At 37.1% G+C, this 16040-nt stretch overlaps 1 protein-coding gene across 2 annotated transcripts in view; it reads left to right on the top strand.

Annotated features, from left to right (window-relative positions):
• LOC141454464 (homeobox protein E60-like) overlaps positions 1-14904 on the top strand; it is a 103333-nt gene extending 88429 nt beyond the window's left edge. Inside the window, exons 2-4 of one of the 2 annotated variants that reach the window (XM_074128709.1) lie at positions 858-910; positions 11901-12015; positions 13593-14904. In XM_074128709.1, coding sequence (XP_073984810.1) covers positions 898-910; positions 11901-12015; positions 13593-13782 — 318 coding nt within the window. In that variant the 5' untranslated portion in view covers positions 858-897 and the 3' untranslated portion in view covers positions 13783-14904. Of the gene's footprint in view, positions 1-857; positions 911-11900; positions 12018-13592 lie in introns of those variants that run through there. The other variant, XM_074128708.1, reaches the window with a different exon arrangement.
• The last annotated feature ends 1136 nt before the right edge of the window (positions 14905-16040 follow it).

Below are 16040 nucleotides of genomic sequence, written 5' to 3' on the forward strand. Positions count from 1 at the left end.
CCATATTGGGAAAATATCCAGAACAAGCCAGGGAAATTTATGAGTGTGTTTGCAAAAGCCCAGCAAGAGGGACACTCACAGTTTGGGGTGGGGAGCAGGATTTCCGTTTTTCCACGTACACAGAGAGGAAGTGTTGGGGGGGTGGGGGTGAAGAAGGAGTTCGCCCCCTTCGTAGTGAGAGGGGGGGTCTTTGTTTGCGGAAAAGCCGCTATCAGTGGCCAACACTCGGTAGCACTACGTCATATCCGCCACCACTAGCTTACAAAACCTCTCCACTTGATCTTGCCATACCATCTCTGGCTAGCCGCCCGAGAGTGGCTAATTACACAGCCAACTTTAATAACCACCCCGCAGGGCCACTATTCCTAACCTAAAATATCATCATATTTCTTTATGATCAATATAGGGGAACTTCCGCCTCTTCTATATCAGCCAAGCCCCGCCATAATATCTCAACAATTTTAATTATCATCGCTATAATTACTAACCATTAATAAAACAAAATTATTTTAATTAATAATCTAATTACTGAATTACTTTTAATTTGTTTAATTATAAAAAAAAAAAACCATTGAAATTCATTTAAAAAACAAAAGTTGGATGTGCACCGGATATACACTTTTGGAAGTCGCGTAAAAAGTGTTCCGAAACAATAAAATGGTTGTCGATGACGACATTTCGATCGGATCCGAGGATCCACTACATTGTATGATAGCCATAAGAATGCCTCCACCGGAAGTACCTCAATCACTTCCTTTGTTATGTCTTGCCTAATTATTTATTTTTTTTCTTTTCAGTTTAAAAAAAATCGCAAAATACTGGAAACTAATAAAATGCTTTTTCTTTTTTGTCATTAGGAAGAAGTAAGTACTTACGAGAGACACTCGATCATCTGTAATGCTCTACCAAAGTGAGAACAATTTTTCTTATTATTATTTATGCTTATCGTATTTTCTTTTGTTACTTATTTCATTAGTGCACTTTCACTTAGTCCTAATTGGAGTATTGAATTCCAGAAGGTTGTACAGGGTAGAAGTAGCTAATCCCTCCAGGTGCAAGTTTCTCCTGTCCTTGCGATTTCCAAGGAAGAGAACTAGTATGTAATGTTAGGTTTTTAGTCTAGGTTGCTGAACTCTTATTTTAGGCCGATTTGAGCGAGCTCTGGGGGGGGGGGTAGGGGTGGAAATCTTTGCGGCCCAGGAGCGAAGACCAGTTGGATGTTCCGAGGCGGAGAATCCTCCAACTACGGCCCTTTACCCTTTGGGCGGCAGTGGTAAGTTACTTAGCGTTAGAATGCTACGCACAAGTCTATCCCAATGGTGTTCATTAAGAGTACTTGACCCTTATATGACCTTCTGTTTACTTTAAGGGACATGATAGACTCAGAAAAAAAAAAAAAAATCTCTAAAAACATAGTGTATTGGGTCCAACCACTGTGGAGGCTGCTACAGAACTAAAGGAAACGTCTGTTATGTACCCCGTAGGCTATCTATGAGTTTCTGTATTTTGGAGTCCTGAGTTGATATTTCTGGGGGTTCTTCACTTCAGGGTTCTTCCTTCTTCATAAGTGTAGGGGGGGGATTGATTAACCTCCTGGAGTCTGTGTAAAGCGGGGGGGGGGCGGCTCTGCACCAGAAAGAGCAGGAAAACGAGGGAAAACTGTTGATATCCTGTTTGACAGCAATCGCTAGGTACTTAGATCTTCACCACCCCCTGATATGTGAGAAGTGTATAAGTCCCAGGATCTAAAAGTAAATTCAGGAGAATGGTAGAATATTCCTCTTTGTCTGCAGAGGCCGTTGAAGTTACAAGATAAACAAAAGTGAATGCAGATTTTTTACAGGCTAATAGGACTACATTCTTGCTGGATGCCATAAAGCACTTCTACCTTTACAAAGATTCCGGTCCAGCTATTTGCGACAGACTGACTCTATATAGCCACACTCACGGTTTTAGACCAAGTGTTTTTGTCTATATTTCGTACATGTCAAGTTATACTGTTCTTTTCGTGGAAATTTCAAAAGATTGAAAGAAAAACAGATTTTCTTTTCTTTTCTTTATTTAAAAGACAATATTCTGTAGCATTTTGATAATAAAGACTTTTCTTCTACGTCTTCTTCTAAAGCTTTAGAAGAACACACATCCACCGATAAGCGGCATTATTATCAAAACTTTCCAGATTCCCAAGTGAGTATCTGATTCCTTGAGCCAACTAGGATTAAAGAACTCTATTGTCAACTCCATGAATGACTTAGTAACCAAACGACAGGCGGTGACAAGCAACAGCATCCAATAGAAAACTCTGAGAAAGCTGCCGTTAAATTGAAGCGATCAGACAGTCAGACAAAAAAAAAAAAAAAATAGCTAAGAGCAACCCCCCGCTAAAAATAAATTTAAATAAAATGTGGAAAAAATCCCTTCAAAACCAAGATTTTAAACCATCATCTATCTTAGTAGTAGAAGTGAAGAGATTGGTTTAAATAAGAGCAAAAATGGCGAGTGATTACCAGCTGATTTGTACGAATAAGGCAGTATTGGAGACTGGTGTTGTAAAGAGGCTGCTGTTCCTAGGAGCATAACACCATTGATTGATCTAGTCAGCATTGCAGTCAGAGTGATGTTCTGGAGTCAGTGGTTTTTGAGCTGTAGAATGCCGGAGTGTGTCTTCAAAAACCCCCAGACACTGCTGCAGGGTACATTCATCAACTTGTCCAATAGACCGAGAGCCCACCCCACCATCTTCCTGATGTCTCAAGAACATCGAAGATAATGGTAATATGAGCAAGCAACTCCTTGAAGACGTAGGGCGGATGTAGTTTGGGCGGTGTAGTTGTTAACGAGCTTTGCAGGGGGGTTCCCGCCACCACAGACAAACTATAGCCTTAAACATTAATAGTTGTTTGAACAGTACCGTTAGCCGTCTTCAAACTTTGCACCCGTGGCTGGCCCCGCGCCCTCCGGCCAAGAACATCTAATTCTCTTCATGTTATTAAGGGACAACTTAACAATAAGTTAAGGTTAATTGCTTTTGGTTGTTCGCACATATAGAGTAGTTTGAAGTTATGAGCAAGCTTTCATTAAAATTCAATATTTCCTGTTTGATTAATTACCAAACGCTGGCTTTATTTCCTTTAACTGCCACCAGGAGACGCGGCAATATGACCGGAAGTACCTCTAGACTGATAAAATCTTGTAAGAAAAGTGTTTAATTTTTTTGTTTACTAAAACTCCCAAAATCCATGTTCCAGACTAATTTCAATCCAAAATTGTTAAAATAATTACCAAAAAAAAGCTCTTATCATAATTCCTAATTCAATTTTTTATTTTTAAATTATTTTATTTGCAGCTGTACAAAATACACATTGAGCAAAAGTGTTGTAGAAAGAAACATTCGATTGTGCTACAGAGCTGGCTCAGTGCCACAACTAGGGATGACGGGATGAGAGAAACCAGCCAGCGCTGGAACTCTCTAGGTACTTATTGGGGTTTAAGAAGCAATGAGGTCGTCACGTGGCCAACGCCGTTTTAAGAGTGACGTGGAGGATTGTCAGGATGGGAGGATGTGGATAGTGATTGAGCCAAAGGATTTTGGGGGGTGATCACAGAGAGTTTTCTGTGGAAATTTCAGGAATCAGGGTGTGTGGAATAACTCATCCTACATAAGGAATATTGAGATCATGATGGAAGGTGCGGTTGGAGACTTTAGAATGGTGTGTTAACTAGTGCTGCACGAGAAACGAGACAAATCTCGAGACATCATATATATCTCGTCGAGAAATCTCGGTCTCGTCTTGGTTTTTCAAATATTAATTTTTAAAGTCCTGCGACTACACTGACTGGGAAAACACACACTGCCCCCACCCTAACTGGGGCCGCTCCCTTGGCCTTTATATAGCGGACCGTTATAGGCTTCGGTCACTAAACTCCCTAAAGTCTCGCCTCGTCTCGGTCTCGTGCAGCACTAGTGTTAACGATTCGGCGGAGGACTTTAGACTGGAAAGATTGGATAGGTTGTGGATGTTGGATGGTTTGGCGGAGCCCCCCTCACAATTCTGCTCCATATTGGTCGTAATAGCCAAAAATTCAAATAAAAGCCTTAAAAAATTTAGAGACAAACACGAAAAAAAACCATAATCTTACATTCTCATTTCCGATACAATAACATCCTAGCAATTATGAATCTCGTTCAGACATTTAATATTTACAAATATTTGTACAGGTGTAGTACCGTACCATATACTAAAATCACACTTAAGAGCTTCATCCACTCTTCCAAACCCTACTTTTAAGAAAGTTTACTTACGTAAATTTTTGGATAAGAAAAACGTTGTGCTAGTGTTAACACCTGATTGGTTGATTGCGCTAGTTTTAAGCCAATAAGTTTAATGAATTGTGAGCTCTCAAGTTGCGTAACACTCTCTTGAGAAATACACTAAATACAAAAAAAAAAATGTCGACATGGGCACCCATCCGTGAAATATTCAATTTGAAACCTAATCGATTAGATCGTAAGGAAAAAAAAATATATAAAAAACTAGATAAATAACTCAAAAGTAATTAAAGAACATTCCGATTTAGTTAGCATTGACAATTACGGAGTGTATGACTTTATAGGAGTTGACTTAAAGGTGGGGGGAACCCACTTCTGTCTGATCGATTTGCTGCATATGCACTGTAATTGACTTTATTGCATTCATTACTGCATGAAGACTGCATATGTTAGCTGCTGACAAGCGGAAGGAATGATTTTTGGAAGACTACGGAAATGTGTAACTAAAAAACAGGGGGAAAAAACGTTTTAAGAAAAATTAAAAATATTTGTTGCACTACGAGTTAGAGGTTTGAATGTGTATTAGCAAGAGGAAATCGTGTGAGTAGGTTTTGCTAATGTTCTCATGACCGGAAGTTTCATTACTGTGACAGTCTCTAGGACAACTTATTCCAGAGAGACAATGTTGCCTATTGTTGAGGTAAAAATCGGCCCCCCCCCTTGGCGGGTTTTTGAATATATTTGTTTGGATATGGGTGATTTTAAAGTTTCTAAATTGGGCTAGGTGCAAGGAAGTCAAATGCATATGGGGGTGGTGGAGCGGACAGGACAGCCAAATACCTGTCGGTTACGCTTGATCCTTGTAACATTTCTATGAGCCCTTTTCAAGGGTTCCCTCTTTACACCCTTTTTGTTGGGTAAACAAAATAAAATAGGCAAAAATATTTGTATGTTTCTTAAAGCAAAAAACAGTCCAAAGCATTGTTTGTACAAATAATAGAAGAAAATTGCGGTCCCTTATTGCATGACAAACCTTACTAGGACAGACAAAAGGGTATTGGTGGTCCGGTGGTGTACCTACCCTTTTAAACAATTCTGGCTTTTTGCCCTACAGTGTTGCTTGTTGGGTGTTATTGTACTATGTAGAACTGTGACAGACAAGATGTGTCAATTTGTTTCGTCCTTTAAGGCACCCTTTCACGGCTCTCTAAATTATGGACAACATACTCGTTTAAGCCCTAAGTTGGTTCCAATAATTTTTGACTCTTGTCCATCAGATACGGCTCATCACTGGTGACATTGGACAATCTTCTCCCCAACTCCAGCTGACACACACTAACCCCCCCCCCCCATCTCATATCCAAAGAGAATATTTATTTTTTTCCGGTAAAAACAAAATTAGATTTGGCGTGAAAATTCACTCGACTTCCTCTTCCCCGAACTAAAAAAAAAAAAAGTGCATTTCAGTGAAATACATGACACTATTTCTCATATATAAGGAGACTTAAGTAGCAGAGCGGTTAGAGGCTAGACCCGCAAAGCTAAGATGTATTGCGGTACTAGGCTATATCCCCCGGTCTATATCTTTAATGGTTAATATGAGAAATTTGCAGTAAAGTATGTTTGCACGGTAGCCGAGCGGTTAGAGGCTAGACCCGCAAAGCTAAGATGTATTGCGGTACTAGGCTATATTCTCTGGTCTATACCTTTAATGGTTAATATGAGAAATTTGCAGTAAAGTATGTTTGCTAGTCGCCACGGTAGCCGAGCGGTTAGAAGCTAGATCCGCAAAGCTAAGATGTATTGCGGTGCTAGGCTATATTCCCCGGTCTATACCTTTAATGGTTAATACAAGAAATTTGCAGTAAAGTATGTTTGCTATTCGCCACGGTAGCCGAGCGGTTAGAGGCTAGACCCGCAAAGCTAAGATGTATTGCGGTGCTAGGCTATATTCCCCGGTCTATACCTTTAATGGTTAATACAAGAAATTTGCAGTAAAGTATGTTTGCTATTCGCCACGGTAGCCGAGCGGTTAGATGCTTGACCCGCAAAGCTAAGATGTATTGCGGTTATTGGTACCTAAGTCAAAAGCTTGGCTAGATCGAAAAATAACGGCTGAAATTGGCAACAATCTTTCTTCCTGTTTGTAATATATTTAAATGTAATGACATTCGAAGTACAGAAAATGTAGAAGGAATTTCTTTTTTAATTTTATAAAATAATATTATTGGAGAAATATTTCAAGGTATGACAGTTAAGTATATTTATAAATGTCTCAGGGGACATATTGAAAAGGACTGATAGATCAACTCTAAATGGGAATGCAGCTAGAGAGAGAGCTCTCGGTAATTAGACAAAGAGGCATGGTGAGGAGCGAAGTGGGGCTGAGACCACCAAGGTAGAGTTGCAACTGAAGCGCTCTCGCGGCCGATCTCCGAGTTCGTCCTCTCTCTCGCAGCCTCTTCTAGAGAAAGAGAGAGAGAGACCTTCTCCTACTATGTCACTCTCTAAATCTCTCATAATTCTCCTCGAAGCCTTCACCCTGTCTCTTTTTAACTCCAGAGATATCTCTGTCTACAAGTATTTGGGATTTTTCAAAGTCCTTAGTCACTTAGTCATCAGTTAAAAGTCCCCTTTTTTTTTTACTGTCTCTTACATGAAGCAAGTGGAATTATTGTAATCGCTAGTAGAAAATTTTCGAAATTAGCTCTTTTACCGGAAATACTGGCGACTAGGATGGATCCTCTGGGCACGACAAAAACGTTTTTGCCGAACGTTTGTGAGTATTCGGATAGGAGACTTCAATGATAAAGTCTCAAAATAACTTGGTACTTCCGTTTCGGTTCGCTTCAAATACCAAGGTTTTTACCGAGTTCTGTACACCGGAAGTGACACTCTACCGAAGCACTGAAATATTTTCTTCAAATAGTAGAAATAATTTTTTTATCTTCTATTTTATTCGACGTAGAATGCATGTTTATTTGTATAAAGCCTGACCGGTTTCGGACTTTTATTCATTAGCAGAGGTTAGATTAATTAGCTGTGGTGTAAAGATTTCGTCTTCATTTCAGTTTCCGTCTCGCGCTATAATTGCTGAGTCCGTATCTAAACAATTTTTTTTTTTTTAATTTATTTTGTAATTTACAATCTGTATACAATAAGTAAATATGGAGAGAGTGATGAACTGGTGCAGGAGGAGAGAAGCTACCCAGCGGTAGCACTCTCTATATGAGAGAGGTGACTGTGAGGAGGAGAGAGGAGAGAGAGGAGAAGAATGACGTTTAGTTCTTCAGACTGCAAGGAAGTCGTGGGGCCACTGGCGATTCAGTCGGCGAGTAGGAGTATTAGGGATGTCTGAGGAAGCGAGAGACAGTACAAGAGGATTAGAGCTAGTCGTGAGAGTAGTATGGAATTTTCGGTATTTAGTCTTGGCGAGTTGGTCTACTTAACAAAATATAAAAAATTTTAATTTCCCTGCGGTCTTTAGTTTTGGAGTTATACAGTGGATACAGACAGACAAACGCCGACCATTTTGAGGAAAAGACTTCTCACTCAGAGCGTCTCATAACGGCTATTTCCTGGGAAATACTGTTTTATAAAACTTAATTAAAGGTAAAGTAAAGTAATTGCCTATTTTTTCAGGCGGGGCAATTAGGTGTCGTGTATGGAGGCGACTAGCAAACATACTTTACTGTAAATTTCTCTTATTAACCATTAAAGGTATAGACCGGGGAATATAGCCTAGTACCGCAGTACATCTTAGCTTTGCGGGACTAGCCTCTAACCGCTCGGCTACCGTGGCGACTAGCAAACATACTTTACTGTAAATTTCTCATATCAACCATTAAAGGTATAGACCGGGTAATATAGCCTAGTACCGCAATACATCTTAGCTTTGCGGGTCTAGCATCTAACCGCTCGGCTACCGTGGCGACTAGCAAACATACTTTACTGTAAATTTCTCATATTAACCATTAAAGGTATAGACCGGGGAATATAGCCTAGTACCGCAGTACATCTTAGCTTTGCGGGTCTAACATCTAACCGATCGGCTACCGTGGCGACTAGCAAACATACTTTACTGCAAATTTCTCATATTAACCATTAAAGATATAGATCGGTGAATGTAACCCAGTACCACAATGCATCTTAGCTTCGCAGGTCTCGCCTCTAACCGCTCGGCTACCGTGGCGCCAAAAACTTGATTAAGTAAGCAGTGGGTTAGTTTTTTCTTGGCCTCTAAAGAGCTAATTTTTAAGCATGGCCCTAATCACTTATACGTATATTTCAACAAAGGGAATTAAAATGAATTGTTTGAAAAGTGTGAATTTCCTGGAAAAAAATTCCTTTAGTTTTCCTGAGTTGTTACCTTGGAAATTTATTTTAGGCCAATTATGAAACTAGACTGGTGAGGGGAATTAGAACCAAAATTCACTGGAAATTCCGGGTATGGAGAAAAAAAAACACTATACCGGAAGTAGGTACCATATTTTAGCGTACGTAAAACATCCGTTCAGATCTAACTCTAAAAAAAATATCTCACGAAAGTGGGAGAGGTTTTGGTATGGTTATCCTTAAAAAAAAAATTGTATTTTATAATTATAAATTTTGAAAAAATTCTCTAACTGCTCAAACTTCAGTTTTCGTTTTGTCGGATAACCACCAGGAAGTCAATGTAAATAAAGAAAAAGCGTTATGATCACTACCAGTTCGTTTAGCTCTCTGTCCCGGATAGACTTAAGAATCACACACGTGACCACGATCAGCTAGCCACCTCCTCACACGTGCGAGTGAGTTCGTGGACTGTGACTGAATGACGTATTACCGAACTGTGTTTATATGTGCTGTTTATAGGCATCCTCTGTAGGTAGCAGCACTTACCGTCCACACTTAAATACGTATTTTTCAATTTTTATTTATTTATTAATTTATTAATTTATTTTTAAACTTTGCCGCTGAAAAATAGTTAATTTTTCATTAATCAGTATTTCAACAATCGGCGCAAATAGTTTAAAAAAATGTTTTTTTTCTTGATACGTTTAAATTAATTATTATTACCTCCCAACACGGTTACTTTTGAGACAAGCGTGTCGCCCCCATCCCATTAAAAAAAACAAAAAAAAATTACTTCGAATTCCTAATAGAAAAGAAAAGTATTTTGATTACGCAGATACTAGATTTTAAGTTTACACCGGAAATACAAGTTTTTCCATGTTCTCCTGAATACTATATAAGTAAGTTTACTTGTTTCTTAGTCGGTAAGAAAAGTACCAATTTCCTGTTGCGACTTTTTACCGGAATATCCGTTTTAAGATGGTTTATTTGTATGTGTGTTTGTGTATATGTATGAACAAAATAAGGAAAAAAACGAAAAATCGTAACTAGCAAACGTTATACCAGAGGCCTTGGCTGTAAGCATCGATAAAAGTCCCTTAACCGGAAATACGTCACTACACAATAGAGTTTTTAACTTTTTTAAAGATTTCCACCAAAATAGATCTAATGATTTTCTCCTATTTACTGATGGTGGTCCATGATTTCTCTTGTAACTATTTTAATACTTGGTGTGTATACAACTGGCGAATCAAAACTAACATTACCAAGACAATAACATATAGTATTTACTCTAAGACGAAAAAGCCTATCTCCCATCATCTTGGAACCAAACCCCTGTACCAACAGTGGACAAACTACGCTACCTTGGACTGTACCTAGAAGCAAACGGTTGACATGGAATCCCCCCAGACTAGACTGAAAAGACAAGAAACTGACCAACGCTAGACTACTCGAAAATCGATCAAAACTTAACCTTAAAAATAAGACTCCTATATCTTCTATTACTACGATCTATTTGGTCATACAGCATCGAAGTATGGGGGATTGACTAAGCGTTCCAACTCTCTATGCCTCCAGACATTACAGTCAAAAATACTTCGAAAACTACTTAACGCTCCGTTCTATGTAGCTAACCTCACACTATCCATAATAATCTACAAAATCCCTTTCATTCAAAGATCTTACTAACACTCGTTTCTTCAAATTTTTGATTTCTCTACAGCGGCTCATCCCTAACCCTCTCATAGAACATTCTATCTTCCTCCACATTACCAGGTAATCCTCTAAGGAGATTAGAGGGTCCGATATGTTCACACGTTCACCTTTACATTGATGTCCTAAATGGACGGAAAACTTTGAAACTCTGTGGTATTCATTTTGTACTTCTTGGAAAGCAAAAAGCGAGACCTGCAAAGCTAATATGCATTGTGTGGTACTGGATTCAATTCCTGGTCTCTAGGCCTTGCATTTTATTTAATAGTTAAATGAGAAATTGTAAAAACTACGTTTGCTAGTCGCCTCCGTCCACGACACCTAGTAAATGGTAGTTGCACGTAAAGTCCCGCCTGAAAAAATAGGTGATTACTTACTTACTTACTGCTCTAAGAAGATTGAAGAGAAGATGGCCTCGTGATCTACTCTCCTCATAAGTGAGGTGCAGTACTATATTATGCTTGTTAATGTTGTGACATCATTGGGTGTCTTCTCCTATTCATATTCATGTTATTGTTTTGTCTTATATCACATTTGCTTGTTGCAACAGTTGTTGCAGTTGCAAATTTCAATTAAAGATTTAAAAATATATTATAAATACACTTTTTATTTATTATTTATTATTATTTCATAAGTTTGAAAACAAAATAAATCATTGAAGACTTACATATTAAAACCTGCAATTAACTAAAGGATAAATATAAAAACTAACTTGGTAATCTAATTGATACTACGGGAAGTAAGTTGGTGTGGTAAAGAAGCACTTTTCGCACTCGTGACCGATGTGATAATGACAGATTTTCTGCCCGACACTGAAAGAAAATAAATTACCCTCATTGGTTCATTTGTTCACAAAAAACATATCAGCTGTTATCAATGAGCTGAAATGGCCGCAATCTGGTGAGCAGTTTTTGTACTATGCTCTTTACAAATCATATGATTTATATAGTATAAAAAGAAGAGAGATTTATTAGGTTGGTCGAGTTGGTTTAGTAATTAAAGCAACCAGAAAGGAGTTAACAAAGTGTCGTGCGGGTGTTTAACTTGGAGAATAATAGAGCTAATGAGAGGTTAACGAGCTACAAGAGAGCTCCTATATGATAGGGGGTTAGTGGGATATATAAGTACGTTAAATACTCCCCAGGGAGTGTACACACCGCCGCCAGGGGATAACTAGGGCCTGATAAAGCTCCAGTGACTTTACTCTCCCCAAATGGGGGGGACCTTTTGTGGGAGAGCTGTATTATTGTTCCTTGGGTAGGGTTCTTCCTTACTGCACACATCCCCAAAACCATTTTAATACACACACATCTCTAACTTATTCACCCTTCGCTCTTTTGTGTTTATATGAATGCAAAAATGGCAATTACCCTCATTTATACCCAGTGTTACCAACTCAGTTATATAACCACATATTTATCGTATTTTATCATACACACATACGTACACAACAGTTCTTAAATGTTTGTGTGATTTAACACATCTGTATTATACTATACAAAAGCTGACTTGGTTATTTGCTTATTGTTTGTTTATTTTATTGGAAAAATTTACCAATTTATCGAATAATGTTTGTTTCTAGGTCCAAGAACTAAACGAATAAAACGGAAAGAGAAAACAGCGGAAGACAAGAGACCGAGAACAGCGTTCAGCGGAGAACAGCTGGCCAGGCTGAAAACGGAATTTAATATTAATAGGTGAGATTAATATTAATATAAAATCTTTTACTCCTCATAAAACTCCTATCATCGGTCCCGGAGCCTGTTCTGGGAATCACCAGGGATTCGATTCGTGCGCTCTCAGAGAATAGATCTGGACGGGAGCACGAAAAGAACTGGGTGATGTGTCCTGGGGTTAAACACAGTAAGACCATGATGCCTTGGCTATGTAAGCAAAGAACCAAAGAGCTTGGGTAGAAATCAGATTACTCTGATTGCAGGCCTATTCACGGGGCACGGTAGGTTCAGGAAGCATCTGCGCAAGGTGTTTATTAACTCGGAACCGTTGTGCTGATTGTGTCAGGAAGAGAAGGAAACGGCCTCTCACCTGTTGTTCGATTGCGTTGCAATCGAGCCATTGCGCTATGAAACCTTTGGAACGCTGAGACCAAAGGAGATAGTAGCGCAAAAAGAACTAGTAGGGAAAGTCCTCAACCTCTTCAGGAGGGGAGGGTTTGCTTACTAGAACTAAGAAGGGACTGGCACAATAAGTCTTTTGTGGCTGCGGTGCCGTGGGGCGTAAGGTCCCGTCCCATCTATTATCTTATCTTATCTTTTACTCCTCATAAGACTGGAACTGAGCAGAGATTTCGAATCAGGAGTTTTTACCCAGAAATCACGCATCTTAAGAGTTTCCTGGGGGATAATCTGAATAAAAGAACACTTCTTGAAACGAGATCCACTGTGTCCTAAAAAAAAGATGATCGATTATGGTTCTTAAAGGTGAATAGTATGGAAAATAAACTACAGATTCTGGTTTGGGGAACGCACAAGAATTTTCAAATATATGTTCTCCTTCTGTGTCTGGAAAATATCGATAGAGAGAAAAACTGTAAATGTAAAGACAAGATCTCTGAAGTACGAGGGGTACTATTTATATTTTGAGCCTGATAATGAAAAAACAGTAATTTGTCATTTGAAAATGACTTTATTGTTTTTCAAAATATTCTCCTTTATGATCTATACACTTCTGCATGCGTTCGAACCACTTGTCAAAGCATTTTTTTCCATTCCGCTTGAGACACCTCCAAAACATGGTTTTTGAGTGCATCAACGGTTTCTTCTGCCGACGATAAATCGTTGTGCACGTAATTTATTCTTGACGTTCGGAAACAAAAAGAAGTCATTTGGTGCCAAATCAGGACTGTACGGCGGATGACCCATTAATTCGATTTTTTTGAGTGCTCAAATAGTCGGTTGTTAGACGAGATGTGTGACAGCTGGCATTGTCTTGATGAAGATGGATCCGACGGCGCTTGTTTGTTTTCCTTATTTCATCAAAGACTTCCAGCAAACAAATGGTTGTGTACCATTCAGAATTGACCTTTCTACGTTCCTCTAAAGGCACTGTTCTGAAGAAGATTATCGTCAAAAATGTCAAACTTTCAAGTGGAAACGTCAGATAGCACCTGACAACACTCAGTGTTGCCAAGGTTCAAAATACAAGTAGTGCCCCTCGTAGTTGGCCACTTCCCCTTAAGTATAATTATAAAAATATAAAGGAAAACAATTTAACCCAATTTTCTAATTTTTTCCCCCCTTTCCAATTGTTGCAGGTATCTTACTGAAAGACGTCGTCAAGCGCTAGCTTCAGAGCTTGGACTGAACGAAGCACAGATCAAAATCTGGTTTCAGAATAAACGCGCCAAGATAAAGAAGGCTAGCGGCTCCAGGAACCCTCTAGCCTTACAGTTGATGGCCCAAGGACTCTACAATCATTCGACGGTACCCCTTAAAGATGATTGAGGGGAAAACCTTGTAATTATTACAATACTAATGTATTGATTAGGGTTATTATTTTTTTTTAAAAAATAAAGAAGGGAAATTTATATTTCTAAAATTGATTAAATAGAAATTCGCCCCCTCACATTTGTGATAATGAGATTATTTTCACTTTATGGGCAAGGAAATAAGTCATTCCAAAATTAAAAATAAAATAGGAAATTATTTAATCAATATTAATTATCGATTGACAATAGTCGATAGATTTATTCAAAACTATTATTTTCTGATTTTTTTGAATGATAGATTGATGTGAATGAATATTCTCAATGTTTCCGATGATTGTTTTGAACTGTTTGTCCAAATCGATTTATTGATCGATAGATAGGTATTACCACAAAAAATTTCACTATCGATGTATTTTGTACGCAATCGTACAAATAATATGACAATTATTTAAATCAAAATTATAGAGACTAATGTGGTACTTTCAAATTTTTATCGAAACAGTTTCTGAAAGAATTATCGATTCATTAAACAGCTACCATAATGCGCGTCAGTCACGTGGTTTTTTATCCAATGTAGAATTAAAAAGTATAGAAAAAGAACCTCATAAACCGGAACTTTGACCGGGTGGGGGGTTTCAATTTATAAATTTAAAATTTAATTGAACAAATTGTTACTGAAGAGATACTTCTAAATATGAAATTAATTCTAAATTTAATACGCTGCTAGCAAAGATGCTTAATATTACCTATTACTTCCTTTATTTGACACACACGATTACAGAAATCGTGACAGAATTACAAAAATCTTAATCCATCTTTATTAACTAATCACAATATGTTGTAATTATTAGAATTTTATTGATTTGTAATATTAATTTTTCAAAAAACTTCGCTAAGTGAAGCACTTTTATGATCAAAACTTTCTTTTACCAAAAGAAGTAAAATAAGAATTCAAAATTAATTTTTTGTTAGTTAAATTGAAAAATAAAAGTGTTTTGTAATTAACGAGGATACAAAAGACATATTGGAACATATTGCAGCTGTGTCATTTATAACATAGAATTTAAAATTAACTTAATAACGTTTTTGAACATGAAATTTTATGTTAAATACTTTTCATTTATTCCTATGTAAGAAATTCCATGTATTAGATAAATATCTAAAAAAGAAAGAAATCAATGAAAAATGTTGACTAGAAGATGTCTAAAAGTATTAAGGGATATGTTAATCCCACACAAATTAAAAAAAAAAACCAAAAAAAAACAGCTGTTCAAATTAAAACAGCTGATCTAATTTTAATCAAATAAGATATCAGCTGTTCATATAAGCTATTGTAAATATTTATATATATATATATATATAAATATAAAATAAAAATGCGTTTTTCTATTAATTATATTTCACCAATTCCTGTAAATATTATGAATTTCTCGTATTATTTTGTAAATTTATTGAAAAAAAAAAAAAAAACGAAAAAAAAGTAAAAATCTTTAAAAAAAACTAAAAAAATGTCAAATTCTTGTGTATTTTTTGTTTTATTTTAAATAAATGAAATAGTTTTTTTTTTGAAAAAAAATTAAAAATAAAGTTGCAAAATGTCGAGTAAAGAAAAATTGTAAATTAAATTTATATAAATTATTAATTAATTAATATAAAATGTAAATAAATTATTTAAATGTCTATTATCTGTTTCAATCATTTAAATCCTGTGGGGGTTCCTTTTTTTTTTTTTTTATTAATTTGCAATATTTTTTTTTATTAACGCACGAAAACATAAAAATTAAAATATTTGTAAGTACGTCGACCCAAAAAAAACTTTCAATATCTTCACTACTTATGGATCAGAACACATGAAACTGTAGCAGGTAACTGAGTTAAAGTGTAGTGTTTAAGAGTACAAACTATTTATACGAGGGTCGTTTGAAAAGTCCGTGCAAAAATAAAAACTACTTAATTTTTGGGGGTAAACCTTTTTTATTTTTCAACATAGTCTCCTTTTAGGCTTATACACTTCGTCCAACGCTGCTCTAGTTTGTTGATCCTTTCCGAATAATAGGATTTGTCCAAGTCTGAAAAATAGCCATCGTTTCTGCAATCACCTCCTCGTTTGAATAAAATCTTTTTCCCGCCAGCCATTTCTTCATATTGGGGAACAAATAGTAGTCCGAGGGAGCCAAGTCTGGTGAATAGGGGGGGATGTGAAACGAGTTGGAACCCTATTTCCATTAATTTTGCGACCACAACTGCTGAGGTGTGAGCTGGTGCGTTGTCGTG

Source organism: Rhodnius prolixus, unplaced genomic scaffold (genome assembly GCF_049639745.1).
Source record: "Rhodnius prolixus isolate KJV_2025 unplaced genomic scaffold, Rpr scaffold_9, whole genome shotgun sequence".
Taxonomy (NCBI): domain Eukaryota; kingdom Metazoa; phylum Arthropoda; class Insecta; order Hemiptera; family Reduviidae; genus Rhodnius; species Rhodnius prolixus.